Source organism: Rhinopithecus bieti, unplaced genomic scaffold (assembly GCF_001698545.2).
Source record: "Rhinopithecus bieti isolate Rb0 unplaced genomic scaffold, ASM169854v2 scaffold_65, whole genome shotgun sequence".
Taxonomy (NCBI): Eukaryota; Metazoa; Chordata; class Mammalia; order Primates; family Cercopithecidae; genus Rhinopithecus; species Rhinopithecus bieti.
In genome coordinates, this window is record NW_016803344.1 from 5,759,134 (window position 1) to 5,784,179 (window position 25,046).

General features: G+C 39.7%; 1 protein-coding gene across 6 annotated transcripts in view; it reads left to right on the forward strand.

Annotated features, from left to right (window-relative positions):
• ITCH (itchy E3 ubiquitin protein ligase) overlaps positions 1–25,046 on the forward strand; it is a 136,481-nt gene that overhangs the window by 41,811 nt on the left and 69,624 nt on the right. For 5 of the 6 annotated variants that reach the window (XM_017878612.1, XM_017878617.1, XM_017878625.1 and 2 more), the window contains 4 exons: positions 2,569–2,710; positions 6,744–6,868; positions 7,957–8,094; positions 15,887–15,932. In XM_017878612.1, coding sequence (XP_017734101.1) covers positions 2,569–2,710; positions 6,744–6,868; positions 7,957–8,094; positions 15,887–15,932 — 451 coding nt within the window. The remainder of the gene's footprint in view (positions 1–2,568; positions 2,711–6,743; positions 6,869–7,956; positions 8,095–15,886; positions 15,933–25,046) is intronic. The other variant, XM_017878645.1, reaches the window with a different exon arrangement.

Genomic DNA, 25,046 nt, shown 5'->3' on the forward strand with positions numbered 1-25,046 from the left:
AGCTTTAATAATACTTTTTTAAAATTTTGTTTTAAATAGAGATGAGGTCTCACTATGTTGTCCACACTGGTCTTAGACTCCTGGGCTCAAGCGATCCTCCCTCCTAGGTCTCCCAAAGTACTGGTATTATGTGCCTGGCCTATTACGTTTTAATCAGAGATAGCTCTGGTCCCCACTTGAATATTTTTTTATTGTGAAAAGACTTTCTATTTCATGTTTCCACTTAGATGTCTCGGCATCTCAAAGAACTTTTTTTTTTTTTTTTTTGGAGACACAGTTTTGCTCTGTTGCCCAGGCTGGATTGCAGTGGTGCAATCACAGCTCACTGCAGCCTTGACCTCCCAGGCTCAAGCGATCGTCCTGCCTCAGCCTCCCCAGCAGCTGGAACTACAGGTGATGCCATCATGCCTGGCTAATTTTTAAAATTATCTTTTGTAGAGACGGTGGTCTCACTGTGTTGACCAGGCTTTGTTCAAACTCCTGGGCCTCAAGTGATCTTCCTGCCTCAGCCTCCCAAAGTGCTGGGATTACAAGTGTGAACCACCATGCTTGATCTTGTCTATTTGTCTAGCCTTCTCTTGCAACTCTTCATTTTCTTTAGTCAGTCATTCTGCGGCTGGCTTGAATGCCAGCAAAAAGGCACATAAGCCTAAAAGGATGAAAGTATTTGATATATGTGAAGTCAGAGTTTCAGGGCCACCACCTGGGACTGTGTCCGCTTGGATTCCCAGACTTTGGACTATATATTAAGCTTCTTAAGTAGCTACTATATAAACTCCTCTGACAACTCCAAGGGTTCCTTAACTTTGATGAGCATTGGCATTCTCTGAACTTTGCTGCTGGAGTAGATAACCTGGGTGGTGGAGTACTTCCTTGTTTGTAATTTACCTCATCTATGCTCCCTCAACTCATGAGGGAGCAATGAGTTGCCACCTGTGGAAATCATGGGGTGCTCTACTATATTTCTACTTGTTGTACCCTCTAAGGGGCTTGGACAAAGCTATTTTATGGCAAAGGTAACTAAAGGGTGAAGGCTAAGGAGTTTGTATCTCAAGATGCACAACATAGGAAGCTCTTGCTTAGATAATATGAGATGTTTAAAAAAAAATCTTAGTTTGTAATTCTTATTCTTCCTTTGGCTTTCCACCAGAATAAAATCCAAATTATTATTATTATTATTATTTTTGATACATAATCTTACTCTGTTGCCCAGGCTGGAGTGCAGTGGCAGAATCTTGGCTCACTGCAACCTCCACCCGCCGGGTTCAAGCAATTCTCCTGCCTCAGCCTCCTGAGTGACTGGGATTACAGGTGCCTGCCACCACACCTGGCTGATTTTTGAATTTTTTTTAGTAGAGACAGGGTTTCGTCATGTTGGCCAGGCTGGTCTTAAACTCCTGACCTCAGGTGATCCACCCGCCTCAGCCTCCCAAAGTGCTGGGATTACAGACGTGCGCCACTGTGCCCAGCTGCAAATTCTTTATCTTGGCTTGCAAAGCTCCCATACAAAGCTTATCTCCCTTCATTTACCATTCTTTCCTGTGCTTGCTATACTTTCCCTCAGATATGCCATACTCATTTGCCTCTGTCTGGAATGCTTTCTTATTCCCACCTCTAGTCTTCACATGGCTGGCTCCTTGTCATTTGGATGGTTGCTTAAAAGTCTTCTCAGAAGCCTTCCTTACTACCAAGTCATGTTCTGTCACATCAGCCTGTTTTTCATCATAAATACTTGAATTAGAATATAATCTCCTTGAAAGCCAGATCCTTTACTGTTAATTGCTTTAGGGACAGAGTTTAGAGTTTAGAGCAGTATCTGACACATGGTAGGCGTTCAGATGTTTGTTGACCATGTTTGTCAATGCATACATTTTGTTTGTTTTGAGATATGATCTCGCTGTGCTGCCCAGGCAGGTCTTAAACACCTAGGTTCAAGCAGTCCTCCTGCCTCAGCCACCTGAGTAGCTGAGATTACAGGTGCAAGCCACCCTGCCCAGCCTTATGTGTGCTTTTTAAATTTTTCTTCCTGTCGCCCAAGCTGGAGTGCAGTGGCACAATCATAGCTCATTGAAGCCTTGACCTCCTGGACTCAAGTGATTCTCCTACCTCAGCCTCCCAAGTAGCTAGGACTATTGGCACATGCCACTATGCCCAGCTAATTTTTTTGATTTTTAGGAGAGATGAAGGCTCCCTATATTTTCCAGATTGGTCTTGAACTACTGAGCTTAGGCAATCCTCTTGCCTTGGCCTCCCAAAGTTCTGGGATTACAGGCGTAAGCCACTGCACCTGGCCCATATGTGTACTTTTTAATTGATCTGAGTTCTGGACTTTTGATAGCATGGAATTCTACTGATGGGAGTTTGGGTTGATGGTACGGGGAACCTCTATATTTATTTACTAGGATGGGAGAAGTACAAAGGTTATGAGTGAATAAAATTGGTAAGTATTTTAGAGCAAAACTGCTTCTTGAGTAAATTTAGTAAATCTGCCTAATTATGAAGTTAAATTGATTTCATGAGTGAATTAATATCTCATCTATTGAAATATTTTTCATTTCTTTTACATAGTCATCTCAGCAAAACTTAAGGAAAATAAGAAGAATTGGTTTGGACCAAGTCCTTATGTAGAGGTCACAGTAGATGGACAGTCAAAGAAGACAGAAAAATGCAACAACACAAACAGTCCCAAGTGGAAGCAACCCCTTACAGTGTAAGTTTGGAATTATTTTTCTATAGTACGTTTTGTTTAGTAGATGATTGGAAATACAATTTAAAAAAAGTTTCTCACTTTGGTTTTTTTTGTTTTGAGACGGCGTCTTGCTCTGTTGCCCAGGCTAGAGTGCAGTGGCGTGATCTTGGCTCATTGCTAACTCTGCCTCCTGGGTTCACGCCATTCTCCTGCCTCAGCCTCCCGAGTAGCTGGGGCTACAGGCGCCCGACACCACGCCCAGTTAATTTTTTTGTATTTTTAGTGGAGCTGGGGTTTCACCGTGTTAGCCAGGATGGTCTCGATCTCCTGACCTCATGATCTGCCTGCCTTGGCCTCCCAAAGTGCTGGGATTACAGGCGTGAGCCACCGTGCCCGGCCTGGTTTTTTTTTTTTTCTTCCTCCTTTCTCTCTTCTTTTTTTTTTTTTCTCCCCTTTTCCTAGGATTCCTTCTGGTCTGCTTTTTTGTTTCTCTTTAAATAGCTGTTTTTATAGTCATTCCCTTTCTTTACCTTCTCTAGTTCAGTTGGTGATGATATTGCTCTTGTAACTGAACAATAACTGAAAAGAGCCCATGGTCACAGACCTAAAAAGATTTCTGGCAGCCCTTTTATTAACTTTGGGTTGAATTAAGGGATTATGAGTACCCCTCTGGTTTTTAACTTAATTTTTAAAAATAGTATTTTAATTAGTTTTTTCTTTGTTTTGTTTTGAGATAGTGTCTCACTCTGTCACCCAAACTGGAGTATAGTGGTGCTATCATAGCTCACAGCAGCCTTGAACTCCTAGCCTCAAGAGATCCTCCTGCCTCAGCCTCCCAAGTAGCTGGGACCACAGGCATGCATCACTGTGCCTGGCCAGTTTTTTAGTATTTTAAATTATGGTGCCAGTTATACTGTACTTATTTATTTTTTGAATGAGATGGGATCTTGCTGTGTTGTCCAGAGTGCCCTCAACCTCCCTGGCTCAAGCAGTCTTCCCATCTCAGCCTTTTGCTCCAGTAGCTGGGACTACTACTATACATTTTATTCTACAACTTTCTTTTTGTACTTAAGACTAATATCATGGTGATCTCTCTACCTGAGTACATATGGATCTTACATCCCTTATATAGCTTTGTAATATTCCTTAATATGGGTGAACTATATTTTAATAGTTCTGTATTGATTAGTTGGCTCCTAATGTTGTGTTATTAGGCAGTGTCGCGGATACATCCATGTGCATATATCTTTGTATGTTGGTGTTTATATATGTAGTATAGATTCATAGAAGTAGGATATAGCTCAGTTTTAACACAAAGCCCCAAATGTTGGCATTATAATCTAAGATATTAACACCCATTAAAGGTTCATTTTAATTTTTAAAATTAAAATAGAAGGAAACACATGGAGCCAGGTGTGGTGGCTCACACCTGTAATCCCAACTCTTTGGGAGACTGAGCCAGGAGGATTCTGTGAGGCCAGGAGTTCAAAGGGGCAGTTTGCTATGATTGCTCCTGTGAATTGCCACTGAACTCTAGCCCGGGCAATGTAGCAAGACCCTGTCTCTACAAAAAGAAAAAAAAAGAAGAAGAAAAAGAATGATTTGGCCAGGTATGGTGGGTCACTCCTGTAATCCCAGTAGTTTGGGAGGCCAAGGCGGGAGGATCACCTGAGATCAGGAGTTTGAGACCAACCTAACTAACATGGTGAAACCTGGTCTCTACTAAAAATACAAAAATTAGCTGGGCGTGGTGGTGGGTGCCTGTAATCCCACCTACTCGGGAGGCTGAGACAGGAGAATTGCTTGAACCTGGTAGGCAGAGGTTGCAGGTTGCAGTGAACTGAGATTGCGCCATTGCATTCCAGCTGGGGTGACAAGAGTGAAACCCTGTCTCAAAAAAGAGAGAAAAAAAAGAAGAATTTATGGGAGATCATCTGGAGGCCCATATCATTCCAATGTTCCTCATCTGTGTTTATTTCAGCATAAATGTTTCTTACTTAGGCTTTCTGTTTTTAATTAATGGCCCATCATAGACTGAGTCGAAATGAAACAATGTATTAATAAAAATTTCAAAAAACCACATGAGGCTGGGAATGATGGCACATGTTTGTAATTCCAGCTACTTGGGAGGATAAAGTGGGAGGATAAGGTGCTTTAGCCCGGGAGGAGTTAGAGATTAACCAGGGCAAAGTAGTGAGTTCCCATCTCATATATATTTTTTCCTTTACCAAGTGCAATCTATAAAAGGTCACAGCCTCCATAATGGCTGAACAGAGATGTTCAGTTGAATTAGATGGTCACCTAATTTCCTCCGACTGCTTTGAGTGCTTACTTGATATGCACTCAGAGGCTCTTAAGCTGTTAATGTCATGAACTCCTTAGTGATTTAAAAGTTAAGAAAAAAGAAACTCACTTTGTAGTTCTGTGTGGTAATGCTGTTTTTGATCACAGACATTTGGGGAACTTAAATTCAAGTTCTTCTCCTGAATTTTTAAGTTGCAGCAAATTGGCCTGGAATTTTATCACTTCCATTGTTGTGTAACAGGCTTTCCAGACTGCTGTTGAGAATTGAATTGAAACAATTAAGACTGGTCATCTTTGACAGTATACTTTGTGTACCTTTTCTTCCATATTAAAATAGTAAAGTTAAATTTATTTGCTTTTTATTTCATCCCCGTTATGATTTCTGAACTGACTAATAGAGAATTTTTTTTTTTCCCACTCTCACCCAGGCTGGGGTGCAGTGGCGCTGTCTCTGCTCACTGCAACCTCTGCCTCCCGGGTTCAAGCAAGTCTTCTGCCTCAGCCTCTTGAGTAGCTGGGGTTACAGGCATGCGCCACCACTCCCAGCTAATTTTTTTGTAATTTTAGTAGAGATGGGGTTTCACCATATTGGCCAGGCTGGTCTCAAGCTCCTGACGTAAAATAATCCTCCCACTTCAGCCTCCCTAAGTGCTGGGATTACAGGCGTGAGCCACTGCGCCTGGCCGAGAAATATTTTCCTAATATGATATATAGTATGAGCTCTCTTGAAAGTAGCATATGAGAATTTTGAAGAGAATGAATACATTGTACCCCCTAAGAAGAAGAGCAATGTGGAATTTTTAGTTTGTTTAATCTACCCATTGCTGTTGAAATGGTGGTGGTAATAGGTACAGGTAGACTTCAAAGGAGGAAAGTGTTTCTTTGTCCCCTCAAACTTGATCACAGTAGAGAGAATGAGATATAGAGAAATTCAAACATTTCTGGAATTTGTCTTTGTATCATTGAACCATAGGACTGTGGTAGATTATATAGTGCTCCTAGCTTTCTGATGCTTGACTCTAACATTGATTGTATGTGTATTGCAAATTCAAATTTCCCAGTTTACTTTGGAAATACCATTATAGAGAGTATTCTTTATTGGCATTTAGTAAGGTATGAGTGAGTTCATATTTGATAGTTGGACTGGGCAACTTGCCTCTAGCAGTGTGAAACTTGGTGTATGTAATGTAATCTTCAAATCATTATGTAGCTGACTTGAGGAACTTTTTAATATAAAATTTAATGTCAAGATTTTATTCAAATTACCATTCTGCTACTTACTGGCTGTGTGACCTTAGGCAGTTTGCTTTATCTCTGAATGTCAGTTTCTGTATCTGAAGAAGGAAGTGATAATTCCCATCTCACAGGGTTACTGTAAAGATAAAATAACCTCAAGCTCTGTAAACTACTAACATAAGGATTTAATTTATAAAGTTACTCTTCTGTACTACTAAAGTAAAACTAGTTTTCTTATAGTTTGTTGCAGGATAAGCAGTTTCACTTTTGTTGACAATATATGATGAATTTACTTCTATAGTTCAATCACAAGTGAAAATGACCATGTAAGCATGTAGCTAGCATTCAGATAATTTTCATAAGGTTACTGAACATAGGCCAATATTGATTGTATAGTAAACTGTAAGGGGTGCAGTGAGAAGATTTTAGACTTTAAAACTGAATTGTAATTTATTTAGGAACTCATTGTCATATTCAATAAAAATAATATTTTTTCCGCTTTTTTCACTTTTAGTATCGTTACCCCTGTGAGTAAATTACATTTTCGTGTGTGGAGTCACCAGACACTGAAATCTGATGTTTTGTTGGGAACTGCTGCATTAGATATTTATGAAACATTAAAGTCAAACAATATGAAACGTATGTATGTAAGACTAATAGAAATTGCACTTAGCTGTTTGTTTTTCTGGAAGAAATTTATGTGCCAAGCATGCATAATGACTCATGTTCACTCATACTTTTAAGTTTTACTTGGTTATACGATGAACAGATAGAAGAATTTTACAGTGTTGAAAGTATTCTGAGTAACCTTGGTTTGGCCATTCATTTTGAATTCAGTATTTTTAGCAAATATTTGTTTACTTAGCAAATAGATATTAGTAAAGTAATACATAGTTAATTGTGGAAAACTAAAATATAGAGCAGAGATGAAAGAAAAAATAAAATCCCACTTCAGAGACAAATCCAATGAATATTTTACAGATTTCCTTTTCAAATGGTTTTTTTTGGGAGGGACATGGGGAGACAAGGACACACTCTGTTTCCCAGGCTGGAGTGCAGTAGCTATTTACAGGTGCAGTTGCAGCACAGTGTAGTCTTGAACTCCTGGCCTCAAGTGATTATCCTGCCTCAGCCTCCTGAGACTGAGACTAGGCGGGTACCACCACATTCAGCTTTAATTAAATGCTTATTTTTAAAAATGTCTTCATTTTATGTGGTTGTGGTTTATATAATATGGAAATATGTGTAGCTTGTTTTAATTAATATATATTAAATATATAATTATATATTAATAAAACACATTTTTTCTACCCCTCGACTATCTAAAACATACTTCTAATAATTTTCTCATTTAGGGCTTATTAGATATAATTTATCCTTAAATTATGTTTTTACTCAATTCAGGTATGTATTGCTAAATAATCTTTATTCTTATGCTAACCCATTTTATACTATAGTTTTACAAGGATGGAATGAAAATAATAAACGATGGACATACTATTTTACATCAGGGATATGAAACATTAACAAATTTTGTCCTTTTTAAAAGATACAGTGTTTTGGTGTCAAAAGTACTCAAACCTTGGGTGAAACAAAGTTAAACAATTTATATGTACATATAGTTATATTTTCTTGGACATCACATATTTAACAGAATTTTTAACAGTTAAGATGCCTTAACCGGGGGAAAAAGTGACCATTTTTTCTGTAACTTTATTTTCTTCCAGTTGAAGAAGTAGTTGTGACTTTGCAGCTTGGAGGTGACAGAGAGCCAACAGAGACAGTAGGAGACTTATCAATTTGTCTTGATGGACTACAGTTAGAGTCTGAAGTTGTTACCAATGGTGAAACTACATGTTCAGAAAGTAAGTGACTACCTTTTTAAGGTCTTTAATGATCCTTCTTAAATAAAATAGCCATTGTAGTATGCTGTATGTAATTATTTTGATTTTTTTTTTCAGATTAATAAAATGTTTTTTTCTGGCTGGTGTGATGGCTCACGCCTCTAATCCCAGCACTTTGGGAGGCTGAGGCAGGAAGATTGCTTGAGCTTGGAGGTTGAGGCTGCTCTGAGCTGTAATCACGTCACTGCAGTCCAGCCTGGGTGACAGAGTGAGACCTTGTTTCTTTAAAAAAAAAGAAAGAAATGATTTTTTTCTTTTTAAAAAAGAGACATTGATCACTTTAAACATTTTCTTTTTAGTTTAATCTACCCATTGCTGTTGAAATGGTGGTGGTAATAGGTACAGGTAGACTTCAAAGGAGGAAAGTGTTTCTTTGTCCCCTCAAACTTGATCACATTAGAGAGAATGAGATATATTCGTATTTCTATGAATAAAAGCATGTATATTTTTACATAAGTTGAAAAATTAGCCAAATAAAAGTTGAATCACATTTGGCTCTATGAATAATGAGTTGATTAATATAGTATTTATTCTGTAGGCCCACTATGGCAGTTCATATGGATTAGATGCCACACTGCCAACTGTGCCAATGGCAGACAGAATTTATTGTCTGTAGCAGTGTGTGGTTGAGTTTAAAACTTTTTTTTTTTTTTTTNTTTTTTTTTTTTTTTTTAAGATAAGAGTTTCGCTCTTGTTGTCCATGGTGGAGTGCAATCTCGGCCCACCGCAACCTCCACCTCCTGGATTCAAGTGATTCTCCTATCTCAATCTCCCGAGTAGCTGGGATTACAGGCATGCGCCACCATGCCCAGCTAATTTTTTTTTTTTTTTTTAGTAGAGATGGGGTTTTTCCATGTCGATCAGGCTAGTCTCAAGCTCTTGACCTCAGGTGATCCACCCACCTCAGCCTTCCAAAGTGCTGGGATTACAGGCGTGAATCACTGCATTCGACCTCTAAATCCTTCTTAACACTGTACCACACAGCCATTACAAGCTGAAATCCATTTACCATTCCCCTTCTACTTCTGTAGGCTACACTTGCAGGGATACCTTTTGACAATACTAATTCATTATATGTGCATTAGTAAATCTTAGAATCTCTGATTTAGTGGTGTGTGTTAAAGAAAAATAAACTGTGTGGCACCTTAGTGGCTAAGTGTATTTTCACTTGAAACATAGATTTTAGAGGCCTGAAGACAATGAAAGAGCAGATTAATGGATTTCTTGATGAGTTTAATGAAGATCTTTTGGTTTACTTAGAAACTGCATTGTGAAACTTTTGCAGCTGTCAGGTGCTATTCTTTTCTACTTTATCGAAAGACTTCCTACTTCCTTTTGACTCATGACTTTTAAAATAACAGGACAGGCTGGGCACAGTGTCTCACACCCCTTGATCCCAGCACCTTGGGAGGCTGAGGCAGGAGGGTTGCTTGAGCCCGGGAGTTCAAGACCAGTCTAGGCAACGTAACAAAACTCTTTGTCTCTGCAAAAAATTCAAAAATTTGCCATGTGTGTGGCACGTGCCTGTAATCCAGGTACTTGGGAGGCTGAGGTGGGAGGATCGCTTGAGCCCAGGAGTCAGAGGTTGCAGTGAGCCAAGATCATACCACTGCACTCCAGCCTGGGTGACAGAGTGAGACCCTCTCTCAAAAAAAAAAATAAAGTAGCAAGACCTAATAGGTCTTCCAGATTAGTTCTTTGGGGCTAGTGAGGATGGAAAGAAATTTCTGAAATGGTTATACTGATTTGGAGTTAACACTTTGATTACTGTTCACAAGAACTCTCTAATAGTCATATTTTTCTATACATAAATTGAAACTCTGGAAGATAAAATACAAGTTATATTGTTAAACTGCCTTAAACCTCAGTATTTATAGTGTCCTCAGCTTCGCCCCCCAGAAGTTGAAACTATTACTAATGTAAAATATTTAATAATTGCTGGGCGCGGTGGCTCTCGCCTGTAATCCCAGCACTTTGGGAGGCCAAGACGGGCGGATCACTAGGTCAGGAGATCAAGACCATCCCGGCTAACACGGTGAAACCCCGTCTCCACTAAAAATATAAAAAAATTAGCCGGGCATGGTGGCGGGCGCCTGTAGTCCCAGCTACTTGAGAGGCTGAGGCAGGAGAATGGCATGAACCCAGGGGGCGGAGCTTGCAGTGAGCCGAGATCAAGCCACTGCACTCCAGCCTGGGCGACAGCGAGACTCCATCTCAAAAAAAAAAAAAAAAAAGAATTAGAGTATTAACAATATCATTGCATCCACCTGTGTTTTTCTCCTGTATCATTCCTTTTCTTTCCTTTAGAGATAATCACTATTCTGAACTTTGAATTTATCATTTCTGTGGTCTTTAAAAGTTTTATCCTATGTGTGATATATAAGCAGTACTTGTATGTTTCTCTTGCGCTCTACGAAAATATCAGTGTTACCTTTTTATTTATTTTTTTGAGTCGGAGTCTCCCACTGTTACCCCGGCTCGAGTGCAGTGGCGCGATCTCGGCTCACTGCAACCTCTGCCTTCCGGGTTCAGGCGATTCTCCTGCCTCAGCCTCCGGAGTAGCTGGGATTACAGGCATTTGCCACCACACCCAGCGAATTTTTAGTGTTGCCTTTTTCTTTTTTTGAGACGGAGTCTCACTCTGTCGCCGAGGCTGGAGTGCAGTGGCATGATCTTGGCTCACTGTAAGCTCCGCCTTTCCGGTTCATGCTATTGTCCTGCCTCAGCCTCCTGAGTAGCTGGGACTACAGGCCTTTTAAGATTTAGTTATGTAATTGTGTCTGTAGTTATATAATTTACTACTGCATAGTAATCTGTTGGGTGAATGTACCGGGTTTTTTTGTTTTTTTTTGTTTGTTTGTTTGTTTTTTGTTTTTTTTTTTTTGAGACGGAGTCTCGCTCTGTTGCCCAGGCTGGAGTGCAGTGGCCGGATCTCAGCTCACTGCAAGCTCCGCCTCCCGGGTTTACGCCATTCTCCTGCCTCAGCCTCCTGAGTAGCTGGGACTACAGGCGCCCGCCACCTCGCCCGGCTAGTTTTTTGTATTTTTTAGTAGAGACGAGGTTTCGCCGTGTTAGCCAGGATGGTCTCGATCTCCTGACCTCGTGATCCGCCCATCTCGGCCTCCCAAAGTGCTGGGATTACAGGCTTGAGCCACCGCGCCCGGCCAAATGTACCGGGTTTTAACATTTTTATATCAAAGGACATTTGCTTAGCCTTTTTTTTTTTTTTTTTTTGCCATTATGAGCAGCAATACATTGAACATTTTTGCATATGTTTATTAATAAACAGATTTAACGTTTATGTTGGGTGTATGCTTGAGAGTAGAATTGCTGGGGTATTTTTATTTTCAGCTCTACAGTATTTATTGCTTCTTCAAACATGCTATTTGTTAGGATTTTTTAAACTGAGATGAAATTTACATAACATACAATTAACCATTATGTAGAGTGTACACCTTAGTGGTGTTTAGTGTGTTCATAATGATATACATCCACCATCTCTCTCTCTAGTTTCAGATCTTTCTTGTTACCTGAAAAAAAAAAACAAAAAAACCATTTATTTCTTCTCCCAAGCCGTGATAACTACTAATCTGCTCTCTGTCTCTATGGATTTGCCTATTCAGGAGGATATATCACATAAAAGGAATCATGTGACTTTTTTGTCTGGATTCTTTACTTAGCATAATGACTTTGAGGTTCATCCAATTTGTAGAATGTGTCAGTACTTACTTTCTTCTTATGGCTGTGTAATAATTCTTCTGTGTGTATATGTGCCACAATTTGTTTATCCATTCATTCTTTGATACACATTTGGCTTACTTCCATTTGGCTGTTACGAATTATAAATAATGCTGCTATAAGCATTTGTATAGAAATACGTTTTCATTTCTTTTGCATGTATACCTTAGGAGTAGATTTCCTGATGCTTGTTTTTGATAGTTTCTCATTTCTTCCTTTTAACTTTTTTTGATACATCGGATTTTTTTTTTAAACGTTCTCCATTTGATAATTCCAGTGTCTGAAATCCTTGGGTATGTAAATGGTTTTTTGTCTCTTCCTCATTGAGGTTTGTTTTCATTTGCATTTGTTCTTCAATTGCAAGTTTATATTTGATCTTAATCGGTTGGAATCTTAAGGGCCTAAATTGGGGATTCTTTGCCCCAGAGAAAATTTCTTTTGCTTCTGCTAGTTGCTAGGGTGTACCACTGAACTGGGAACACTTCACCTCCTTTTCTTCATGTGTATTTCTAAAATGGATCAGACCCTTACCAGCCTAATGTGGCAGGCTCTGGTTCAGCACCCCAGGTTTGCTGCTTACCCAAGACTTTCTAATCCATTTGAGGATTGAAAATGGCCCTCTGGGCAACCCAGTTTTTCACATTTGCTCACTGCTTACTTGTGTCCATTCACTTTGCTTTTTTTTCTTTTTGAGACTGGATCTCGCTGTGTTATCCAGACTAGAGTTCAGTGGCTATTCAGTGGAGCGGTTATAGCACACTGCACCTTTGAACTCCGGGCCTCAAGGAGTCCTCCTGCCTCAGCTTTTTGTGTAGCTGGGACTTCAGGTGCTCACTACCACACCTGGCTTCAGTTCACTTTTTTGTTTTTGAGATTGCTAGACATCCAAGAAACAGGAACGATGTGTTAAACTGTTTTATCTAGGAGCTATTTTGTGGTGGGAGGGCAGGCCATTTTGACGAGCTTAATGAGTAGAAGATACCTTTGTAGATCTTCTAAAGTTTCTTGTGGGTAAAATGTGCGTTTAGCAATCTGAAAAATTTTCTTGAGGAAATTTGGATTGGGAATACCTTTAAAAGGCAATACATTTGTAAAATGCAGTGGTTAAGAACAACCATTGTTCTCTTCTTGGACGTTCATTGTATAAGTGTTAGATTTTTGTTGTTGTTGTTAACTGTTCTCTGGTTGTAAGCAGAGGATAAGATCTAAATAATTTATGCCATAAATTTCATAGTTATGGCTTCACTTTATATTGGAGTGAAATAAAAGAACGAATATTCCAGGCATAGTGGCTCACACCTGTAATCCCAGCACTTTGGGAGGCCAAGGCAGGAGGATCACTTGAGTTCAGGAGTTTGAGACCAGCGTGGACAACATGGTGAGACTCCATGTATTCAAAAAAAATTTTTTTAAATGTAGCTGATTTTGTGGTGGCATGCATCCATGTATCCTCCCACTTGGGGAGGCTGAGGTAGGAGGATTGCTTGAGCCTGAGAGGTTGAGGTTGCAGTGAGGTATGACCATGCCACTGTACTCCAGCCTGGACAATGCAACAAGACCCTTTGTCAAAAAAATATATATATATATATAGAAGAAAAATGAGCCTTCTTTAGACTTTCCTAATGAGATGTAAATTTTGAGAAATAATAGTTATTGTGACTGCTTGTATGTGCTAGCACTGTGCTAAATGTTTACATGTTTAATTCTTACAAATACTCTATGAAGTAGGTGTCATCCCCATTTTATACATGCAGGAAAAGGTATAGGAAGTCAAGTATACTTTTGTAAGGTCACAAAGTACATAATAAAGCTAGGATACAAACCTAGGCAGTGTGCCCTCGGAATTCATGTGATTAAAATACTGTTCTTTGTCACTGTAGTGAGAAAGTTTAGAAGTAGCAAATCATGGTTGACTTAAATGGAGTATTCCTAATGGTTTTCTTAATTTTGAGAAAAGTGAACTAGTAATAGACACATTTTAGTAACTTATGCTGGATAGTTTGTTGTGGTTTTCTGATTTCATTATGTCCCATTCATAAGCCATTTTAGGGGACTGTATTCCGTATTAAAACATTCTTAAACTGAAATTTACCCTTTATAGCCAAAATGTATTTCTTTTTTTTTTTTTACCACGTTAACATCTTTATTGAGTTCTGTTTTATACAACATAAAATTTACCCATTTCAAGTGTATAGCTTAATGAATTTTAGTAACTTAAGTGAGGGATTCAACTATCACTGTAATTTAGGTTTAGAACATTTTTATCCCCTCAGTAAAATCCCTCTTGCCTGTTTACAGGAGCTTCCCTTCTCACTGTCAGCCACAGGCAACCACCACTAATCTATTTTTTTTTTTTTTTTTTTTTTTAGATAGAGTCTTGCTCTGTTGCCCAGGCTGGAGTGCAGTAGCACGATCTCTGCTCACTGCAACCTCCGCCTCCCGGGTTCAAGTGATTCTCCTGCCTTAGTTGGGACTAGAGGCGCCCACCACCATACTCAGCTAATTGTTGTATTTTTAGTAGAGACGGAGTTTTGCCATGTTGGCCAGGCTGGTCTCAAAGTCCTGACCTCAGGCAATCCGCCTACCTCGGCTTCCCAAAGTGCTGGGATTACAGGTGTGAGCCACCACGCCCGACCTTTATTTTTTATCTCTAAAATTTGTGTTTTCTGAACATTTGTATAAATGGAATCATAAAATATGTGTTTTTTTGTGTCTGGCTTCTTTCACTTAGCATAATGTTTTTGAGGTTCATCCATGACACAGCGTGTTTCATTAGTTTGTTCTCTTTTATTACCAAATAGTATTAATTCCATTCTATAGACAACATTTTATTCACATACTATTTTAAAGATATATATTTCTAGAGTGGATGAGACATTTACCAACTTTGCTAAGTATGGTATAGTATAGTGGTGACTCATTTTTTTAAAATTAATTAATCCACCAATTATGCTTTGTTGTAATATGGTAATGATTTCACTGTTTTAAACTATGACTATCCAGGGACTATTGTTCCTTTACTAAGTGAACCTAGATGGTTGAACTTGAGTTCTTGTTTCTGCGTTTGATAATTTTTCTTTCTCTTTCCCTGTTTACCATTTGTTTTTGCTTCTTTAAATGTACCTACCTTTAGCAGCCTCCCTGCAACACTTTTTTGAGATGGGAGTTTTGCTCTTGTTGCCCAGGCTGGAGTGCAATGGCATGTTCTCGGCTCACTGCAACTTCTGCCTCCCGGGTTCAAGCGATTCTCCTGCCTCAGCCTCCCAAGTAGCTGGGATTGCAGGTGCCTGCCACCATTCCTGGCTAATTTTTGTATTTTTAGTAGAGATGAGGTTTTACCATGTAGGCCAGGCTGGTCTTGAACTCCTGACCTAAGGTGATCCGCCCACCTTGGCCTTCCAAAATGCTGGGATTACAGGTGTAAGCTACTGCACCCGGCCCCTCCAACACTGTTACAGTAAAAAGATCTTGACTGAATCCTAAGAATATTTTCCATCAATAAAGCAAGAAGAAAATATGAACATTGGGGCGTTAATTTTTGGGCACTTGGATTCCCATTTGTGGCTTTCCTAATTTTTAAGCTGTTTTCCAGGCCCCTGCATAAGAGAGACATTATGGGTTTTTCTATTTCTGGAATCGATTTTATTCTGCTGGCGATCAGCACTTTTTTATGAGGTATTTGGGATACAAAGATGGTTAAAACACTAGGCTTAAATTAGATTTAGACGTATCTAAAAAAAAAAGGCAGGAATAGTAGTGCATGAGTAGTATACCTTTAGTAATTAACATCCCTTATCCATTAATTATTAAGCATTTGCACAAAATTTTGGTAGACTTTTTTTGCAGTCATGAACATGACATTTTTCCTTTTAAAGGTCATGTTGGAATTTAAGTTATAGTATGTTCTTTATTACAAAGATTTAATAAAAGGCTTTGCTTACATGGCATGTTTAGAAAAAAAGCGTGAAAACTACTCTCTTGAAACTCATTTTCTGTTTAAACTTTGATGTTAAAGGTGCTTCTCAGAATGACGATGGCTCCAGATCCAAGGATGAAACAAGGTAAGCATTCACTGATTGCTTACCGCAGAATGCGGAGAGATAGATTTCCTAAATACTCATTTTAGTATAAACTTCAGGTTCATGATACAAGAATAAATGAGTGTCAGAAAGAATTCAGAACTGAAGAAGGGAAATATTTGTGAAAGATTGAAGGCTCTTAGCTTATTGGATTACAGCTATCTGCAGTGGGCTATGGATAACCAAATTGTTGATACTTCTTTTACTTGTAGGAAATATACTGGCATCTTTTCAGAGGCAGGACATTCTAAACCCCAGAGCCATCATTGGGCTGTTAAGTTTCTTTTTCAGAAAAGCTGAGATAGGAGCTTTACACATATGTGAAGGTCACCACTAGCTGTGGTATCATCTGGGCCTTCATTAGAAGGGGTAGAGCTTTGTACCAGTTGTTTGCTGTTAGCCTAGGTTTAGCACTTGCATGTGTCTATCTGCCTTCAAGTTTGGACCTCAATGTGGGGAAAAGAAAGAGCGATCACATTGTACTGTGTCTATGTAGAAAAGGAAGACATAAGAAACTCCATTTTGATCTGTACTAAGAAAAATTGTTCTGCTTTGAGATGGTGTTAATCTGTAACTGTAGCCCCAACCTAGTGCTCACAGAAACATGTACTGTATTGAATCAAAGTTTAATGGATTTAGGGCTGTGTAGGATGTGCCTTGTTAACAATGTGTTTGCAGGCAGTATGCCCGGTAAAAGTTATCGCCATTTTCCATTCTCGATTAACCAGGGACACAATGCTCTGTGGAAAGCCTCAGGGACCTCTGCCCAAGAAAGCCTGGGTATTGTCCAAGGTTTCCCCCCACTGAGACAGCCTGAGATATGGCCTCGTGGGAAAGGAAAGACCTTACATCCCCCAGCCTGACACCCTTGAAGGGTCTGTGCTGAGGAGGAGTAGGGAAAGAGGGAGACCTCTTTGCAGTTGAGATAAGAGGAAGGTTTCTGTCTCCTGCTCCTCCCTGGGAATGGAATGTCTCGGTGTAAAGCCGACCATTTGTTCTATTCTGATAGGAGAAAACCGCCCTGTGGCTGGAGGTGAGATATGCTGGCAGCAATACTGCTCTGTTACTCTTTGCTACAGTTAGATGTTTGTGTAAAGTGAAACATAAATCTAGCCTGCAAGCGTATCCAGACACAGTACCTTTCCTTGAACTTATTCATGATACAGATTCCTTTGCTCACATTTTTCCCTGCTGACCTTCTCCCACCATCACCCTGTTGCCCTGCCACACTCCCCTCGCCAAGATAGTAAAAACAGTGATCAATAAATACTAAGGGAAATCAGAGACCAGCGCTGGTCTCTTGGGCCCACTGTTCTTTCTCTGTACTCTGTGTCTGTGTCTTACTTCTTTTCTCAGTCTCTCGTCTGCACCTGATGAGAAATACTCACAGGTATGGAGGGGCAGGCCCCCTTCATCTAAAAGGTGTTGAAAGGCTTGGGCTATGTGAATTAACTTAGACTGCTTATTGGTTATCCTGGAAACTGGTAATAGCAGATAAAATTAGGAAAGGAGATGATTCTGCTTTTAAAGCAGTAAGTGGCATGTCTTAACCACAGAGTGCAGTGATTATAAAATTCCATTTCATTCTTTGTTTTTCTCAAATTGCATAAGCAGTGAGTAGGAAGAAGATGATGAACCACGGGAGGAGCAGTCAGAAGGGGAGAAGAATGAGAAAAGTAATGTCACAGACTGTAAGGGAAAATTATCCACAAAGATGGGATGTTACAGTGTCAGATGTTGCAGAGGAGGGTAGGTGAAGCAAGTAGAATAAAATACTGATGGTTGTTGAAGCTGTCCTGGTAGGTACATGGGAGTTTATTGTATTAGTCTATCTGCATTTGTCATCTATGGGTTTTGTTTTTGTTTTTTTTTTGGGTTTTTTTAGAGATTCGCTCTTTCACCCAGGCTGGAGTGCAGTGGCGTGATCTCAGCTCACTGCATCCTCCATCTCCCGGGTTCAAGTGATTCTCTTACCTCAGCCTCCTGAGTAACTGGGACTACAGGACACACCACCATGCCTGGCTGTTTGTATTTTTAGTAGAGATGAGGTTTCGCCATATTGGCCAGGCTGGTCTGGAACTCCTGATCCAAGTGATCTGCCTGCCTCAGCCTCCCAAAGTGCTGGGATTACGGGTATAAGCCACTGTGCCTGGCCAATATATGGAAGTTTTTCTTGTTTGTTTGTTTTTGTTTGTTTGTTTGTTTTTGAGATGAAGTCTCGCTCTGTCACCCAGGCTGAAGTGCAGTGGTGCGATTTTGGCTCACTACAACCTCCACCTCCAGGGTTCAAGCGATTCTCCTGCCTCAGCCTCCTGAGTAGCTAGGATTACAGGTGCCCGCCACCACGCCCAGCTAATTTTTTGTACTGTTAGTAGAGACGGGTTTTCACTATGTTGGCCAAGATGGTCTCAATCTTCTGACCTTGTGATCCGCCCTTATCGGCCTCCCAAAGTGCTGAGATTACAGGCATGAGCCACCGTGCCTGGCCAATATATGGAAGTTTTCATAATAAAAAGTTAAAGACAACTCATCAAGATCTTTAGGAAAATCATAGTTTGTAAAGCTGTTGTGTCTTACCTAATAGATATCTACCTTCACATTTTTATGACGAAGAATCATCTATACTAATCTCACAAGAGGTAGAATATTAAGGAGCAGTAACTTCTTGCCTAGAAAATAACAGATACTTTTATTCTTCACTGTGATTAAAATCAGTGGGGCCGGGCGTGGTAGCTCACACCTGTAATCAAGCACTTTGGGAGGCTAAGACAGGAGGATCACTTGAGCCTAGGAGTTTGAGACCAGTCTGGGCAATTGAGTGAGACCTCATCTCTACAGAAAACAAAACAACAACAAAAAAATTAAAATAAAAAACAATAGTTAGGCCTGGTGGCATGTGCCTGTAGTCCCAGCTGTTGGAATGGGGGCCGCGCCCAAAGTGGGAGGATCACTTGAGCTGGGGAGTTCAGTGAGCTGAGATCATGCCAGTGTACTCAGCATGATGACAGTTAGACCCTGTCTCGAAAAAAAAAAAAACAATAGGACAAGTTTAAAAAATTACATACTTATCTGTAGACTGAAGTCTACTATTATGTCTCTTAAGTCTTTTTTTAGTATGATTATTTTTAGTAGAAGATTTCTTGAATTCCTGAAAGTTCCCCCATAAAATGTTTTAGTATTTCAGTTTGCATTGGTCATTAACCTCTTCTTTTACACAATAAACCTGTATCTTTGCATTAATAAGTGGGTGTGTGATCGAATTTTATATGTTGATTGAAAGGTTCTGTTATGCCAGTGTGTTGTTGCTTGCTTGTTTTCTGCAAGTCTTTTTCTTACAATATTTTCATCAAACCACTTGTACTCTGGAGATCTTTAAATATCTTATAAAGGCATTGCTGGATCCCCTACTTAATGCTGTTTCATCAGTGCTTTTTATCTTCCTACGTGAATCATTGTCATAAATAATTTGGGGAACAATGTCTTCTAGGTTTCTGAGACTGCCTGACGATCTTTGAGTACGTCTTTTGTGTTAAGCATAAGTTCCTGTGCATCAGCTTTTATTCCAGAGCACACACACCTTTGAGATGATGGGTTTGAAAAGCATTTTGTAAACTGTCAAATGCTGTTTAAATGTTACTACACAATTATGAGTAGTAGTCATAGCTGTGACTGCCTTTTCTCCTTTGCTTTTGTTTGCAGATTTCATGACTATAAAACTAAAAGGCAAGGCAGTATATATTTAGTGGACAAGGGCTTCACATCCTTCCCTCCATCCCCACAGTTATCATTTAGGAAGTTTACTAATAGCCTTAGGTTATTTTAGCTTTTGCTCTTAATTCAAGCGCTGTCTGTATCATGAATGTATTTGTTGATCTGTTTTCCCCACAGCATGTCAGGATGTTTTATGTTTCTCAGTGTTGTCTTCTGTTCATTTATTTATTTATTTATTTTTATGAAGTACCAAGATGATTGGTGCCTGATTTTCAAGATTTTGTCATTAGATGTGCGTTTTTTGGGTTTTTAAAAAATTTATTATTATATTTTAAAGACAGGCTCTCGCTCTGTTGCCCAGGCTGGTCTCAAACTTTTCGCCTGAAGCAGTTGCCCTATCTCGGCCTCCCAAAGTGTTGGGATTACAGACATGAGCCGTCACGCCCAGCACATGTGCCTTCTTGATTGTTACTCTTTGATTTGAATATTTCTTATGACCTTGTTATACTATAATAGCATTTTGGTTGTCTGAGATTCTCTATCCTGTCCATAACTTATGAACTTATGTGTAGGTCAGATGTATATGTATATTGAAATTAGCAGATATTTGTAAGATTATGGAATAGGGGAACAAAGTTATAATGGCACATAATTAGCAGCTAATTGCTTTTTTTTTTCTTTTTTATTTGAGCCCGTGTCTCGCTCTGTTACCCAGGCTGGAGTGCAGTGGTGTGATCTCGGCTCACTGCAACATCCACCTCCTGGATTCAAGTGATTCTCCTTCAGCCTTTCGAGTAGCTGGGATTATAGGCATGCACCACCACACCCAGCTAACTTTTTGTATTTTTAGTAGACATGAAGTTTCACCATGTTGGCCAGGTTGGTCTCAAACTCCTGACCTCAAGTGATCTGCCCATGGTGACCTCCCAAAGTGCTGGGATTATAGCTGTGAGCCACCGCACCCCAGCCAGCTAATTGCTTTTCAAAGCCAATGGTGGTGCTGGTTCCACTGACAATTCTGTATACTGTATAGATTGCCGGATTGATTTTCACAATCTATTTTTAGTTTCAGCCTCACACTTTACTAAAAGAACTTAAACTTACTAAAATAAATAAAATAAACCGCCAGTACTATTTTAATATGACCCTGCTTCTCAAACTTTAGAGCACATTAGTATCACCTGGTTAATTAGGTTTGGGGTGGGGCTCAAGATTTGCATTTCTAACACATTTCCATGTGATGCTGATGCTGCTAGACCAGGGTCTGCATTTTGAGAACACTATGGTTAGACACACACGTTTTTGCACATTATAACTATTATGGGAAATAACAACAGATAATGGAAACAGACTTCTTATATAATGGAAAATTATATAAGGGCTTCCCCAAAGTCCAAGCATGCAGAATTCGCTAGAACTGTCACTCTGTCTTAATCTCATACCCTTTTATTTGAGAGATGCTTTGAATCTTTTTTTCTTTTTTGAACTGTTGTTGTTTTTATGTTTATTATTAGAAAATAATACATGATTATTTTAAAAGATGTAAATTAAATAGTGTATAAAGTAAAATGTATAAAGCCTTAATGGAAGAAATAATATTTGACCTAAGACCTTAAAATAGAGCTATAAATTGTATATGCATGTCTTAGAGGAATTGGAGGGAAGAAGGAATTCTAAGGAGAAAGAAGAAAAACAAAGGTGGCGAAAAACACAGGTGGTTTTGTAGGAAATCTTTAATCACAATATTTAGCTAAAGATACAGTAATTTCAAGGGAAAAATGGCATTTGGTGATTTGAGAGTAGAATCAGTCCATTTATATTTATTTGCCCTTATATGATAGACACTATGCTCAACATGTCTCTTCTTTCATTTAGTCCTTAAACATTTATGAATTAGGTACTATTGTCTCATTTTTGTAGGTGATGAGAAAACAGGCTTAGAAAGGGAAAAGAACTTGCTTGAGTTAATAGCGTTAAGTGGCACAGTTGAACCTGGAACTGCCTTACCTTCAGAGCCTGAGCTCATAACTATCATGCTTTATTGCCACCTGAAGTTGGGATACAACTATGTGCTTAGCCATTAATAAATGTTATTTTTATTGTTAGATAGGTTGGGACCAGATGGAGGTTTGCAAATAAAGATTTACAGAATTTTTTTTTTTTTTAATGGAAAGGAATGCCTTTTAAAATAATTTGATTTTTGTTTTGTTTTGTTTTTAAGACTGAGTTTTGCTCTGTCGCCCAGATGGGAGTGCAGTGGCGCAACCTCGGCTCACTGCAACCTCTGCCTCCTGGGTTCAAGTGATTCGCCTGCCTCAACCTCCAGAGTAGCTGGGATTACATGCGTGTACCACTACGCCTGGCTAATTTTTTGTATTTTTAGTAGAGATGGGGTTTCACCATGTTGGACAGGCTGGTATCGAACTCCTGACCTCAGGTGATCTACCCTTCTTGGCCTCCCAAAGTACTGGGATTACAGCATGAGTCACCACGCCCAGCCTAAAATATCTGAACAGGAGACTGTTTGATCAGAACTCTGTAGGAAAAAATATTTTGACAGTGGTATATAGTTTGGATTATGTGGTGAGTGAAGGTTGAAAGTCCTATATGGAAATTTGTTACAATAATCTATTGAGAGGTAATGAAGGCTAGAACTGAGGCAGTGATGGTGGAAGAGTAGAGGGAGAATGTGAAAGTGGAATCAACAGGACTTAGATACTGAGTGTCAAAAAGCACAGGGAGATAAAAAGTAAAATTGCCTTGGAAAGATGGCAGTATCATCCATAGAACCAAAACCTAAAAGGGAGAGGAGACCATAGGAAGGGAATGTTTAGAGGAATAGGAGGAACCTGGCAGGGCACGATGGCTGACACCTATAATCCCAGTGCTTTTTGGGAGGCCCAAGAGGGATAATTGCCTCAGCCCAGGAGTTTGAGACCAGCCTGAGGGACAAAGCAAGACCTCATCTCTACATAAAATAAAAAATTAGCCAGGTAAGGTAGCATGCTCCTGTAGTCCCAGCTACTCGGGAGGCTAACGCAGGAGGATCCCTTGAGCCCAGGAGTTCAGAGTTGCAGTGAACTGTGATTGTGCCGTTGCACTCCAGCCTGAGTGACAGAGCAACACTGTCTTTTAAAAAAAGGAAGATAGGGAGGGCCTTGGGATGGGAGAGTTATTCTAGATCTCCCGCATTTAGTTGATAATTTGATACTGGAGGATGGGAGTGAGATAAAGAGTAGAGATTGATTTGGGAATCGTTCTCTGAGATAACCTTAGAAATCATGAAGTTTGAGATCCTAGGGAAGAATCTGTGGAGAAAGAAAAGGAGAACAAGAACACAACCATAGAGACCTATATTTAGTGGATAGTAGGAAGAGGACAAACCAAAAAAGGGATGATGAGAAGTGGGAGTACAAGATTACAAAAGCACTGTCACAGAAATTAAGAGAAAAATGTTTTTTAAAAGATGGTACATTTAGCCAGTAGCGGTGGCTCACTTCAGTAATCCCAGCACTTCGGGAGGCTGAGGTGGGCGGATCATTTGAGGTCTGGAGTTCAAGACCAGCCTGACCAACGTGGTGAAATCCCATCTCTACTAAAAATACAAAAAAAGGTACCTGGGTGTGGTGGCACGCACCTGTAATTCCAGCTACTGAGGAGGCTGAGGCAGGAGAATTGCTTGAACCTGGGAGGTGGAGAGTGCAGTGAGTGGAGATCGTGCCACTGCACTCCAGCCTGGGCGACAGAGTGAGATTCTGTGTCAAAAAAAAAAAAAAAAAAAAAAAAAAAAAAAAAAAAGGGACATTTAACAGTATCAAACGCTGCAAAAGAGAATTAAGTCTTAGATTAATAAGCTGGGGAAAACTGGCTGTTTGGAAAAAGAAAAATCAGGTTAGTACCTTAGCTTATCCCAAGATGAGAGTAGATTCGATGTTGACTTTTAAATTGATTTTTAAAAATTAAACTAAAACCTCTAGAAGAAAATATGAAGAGTTAATTCATTGCTGAATAAATTTTGCTATATAGAAGTATAAAACTCTTACAATTTAAAAATGTAGTATCAAAAGCAAAGGAAATATTTAACCAATATGAGATGCTCAGTATTCTCAGATTGTAAAGATCTCTTAAAAATAGGCAGAATTATTCCCTTATGATAGATAAATGTACAAAAAACATATATAGTTCATGAAAGAAACTCAAATGACCTGTAATTATATGAAATATTGTTCATCTTCAATTTAAAAAATCATTAACATTTTTACTTACCAAATTGGCAAAGATTTTAAAACTTTATGGTGAAATGGGTATTTTGTTTTTTGCGGTACATAGTTTGAAAACGTCCAGCAAATGGGAGAACAGATCAATTATTACCTTTAAAACTATTTTTTAGGGCCAGGCACAGTGGCTCATGCCTATAATCCCAGTACCTTTGGGAGGCCAAGGCAGGTGGATTGCTTGAATCCAGGAGTTCGAGACCAGCCTGGGTGACCTGGAGAAACCCTGTCTCTACTAAAAATACAAAGATTAGTCTAGAATGGTAGCCTGCGCCTGTAGTCCCAACTACGCAAAAGGCTAAGGCAGGAGAATCTCTGGAACCTGGGAGGTGGAGGTTGCAGTGAGCTGAGATCACGCCACTGCATTCCAGGCTAGGTGACAGAGCAAAAATCTGTCTCAGAAACCAAAAACAAACACTATTAAAAAGAAACAATTTAGGCCGGATGCAGTGGCTCACGCCTGTAATCCCAGCACTTTAGCAGGCCGAGGCACGTGGATCACCTGAGGTCAGGAGTTTGAGACCAGCCTGGCCAACATGGTAAAACCCCGTCTCTACTAAAAATACAAAAATTAGCCGGGCGTGGTGGCAGGCACCTGTATTTCAAGCTACTGGGGAGGCTGAGGCAGGAGAATCACTTGAACCCAGGAGGTGGAGGTTGCAGTGAGCTGAGATGGTGCCGTTGCACTCCAGCCTGGGGGACAAGAGCGAGACTTTGTCTCAAGAACAAAACAAACAAAAAAACAAGCAACCAGTATTTTTCAGCTTTCAAAATATTTGCATGTTTTGACTTGGCTGTTCTATTTTGTAATCTGTCTGAAAAAGAAATCCAGGCAGGGCATGGTGGCTCACACCTGCAATCACAACACTTTGGGAGGCCGAGGTGGGCGGATCACTTGAGTCCAGGAGTTCGAGACTGCCATGGTCACCATGGATAAACCCTGTCTCTACAAAAAATACAAAAATTAGCCAGGTGTGGTGGGGTGTGCCTGTGGAATAGGAGAATCACCTGAGCCTGGGGAGGTTGGAACTGCAGTGAGCAGTGATTGTGCCTGTGCACTCCAGCCTGGGCAACAGAGTGAAACAATGTCTCCAAAAAAAAAAAAAAAAAA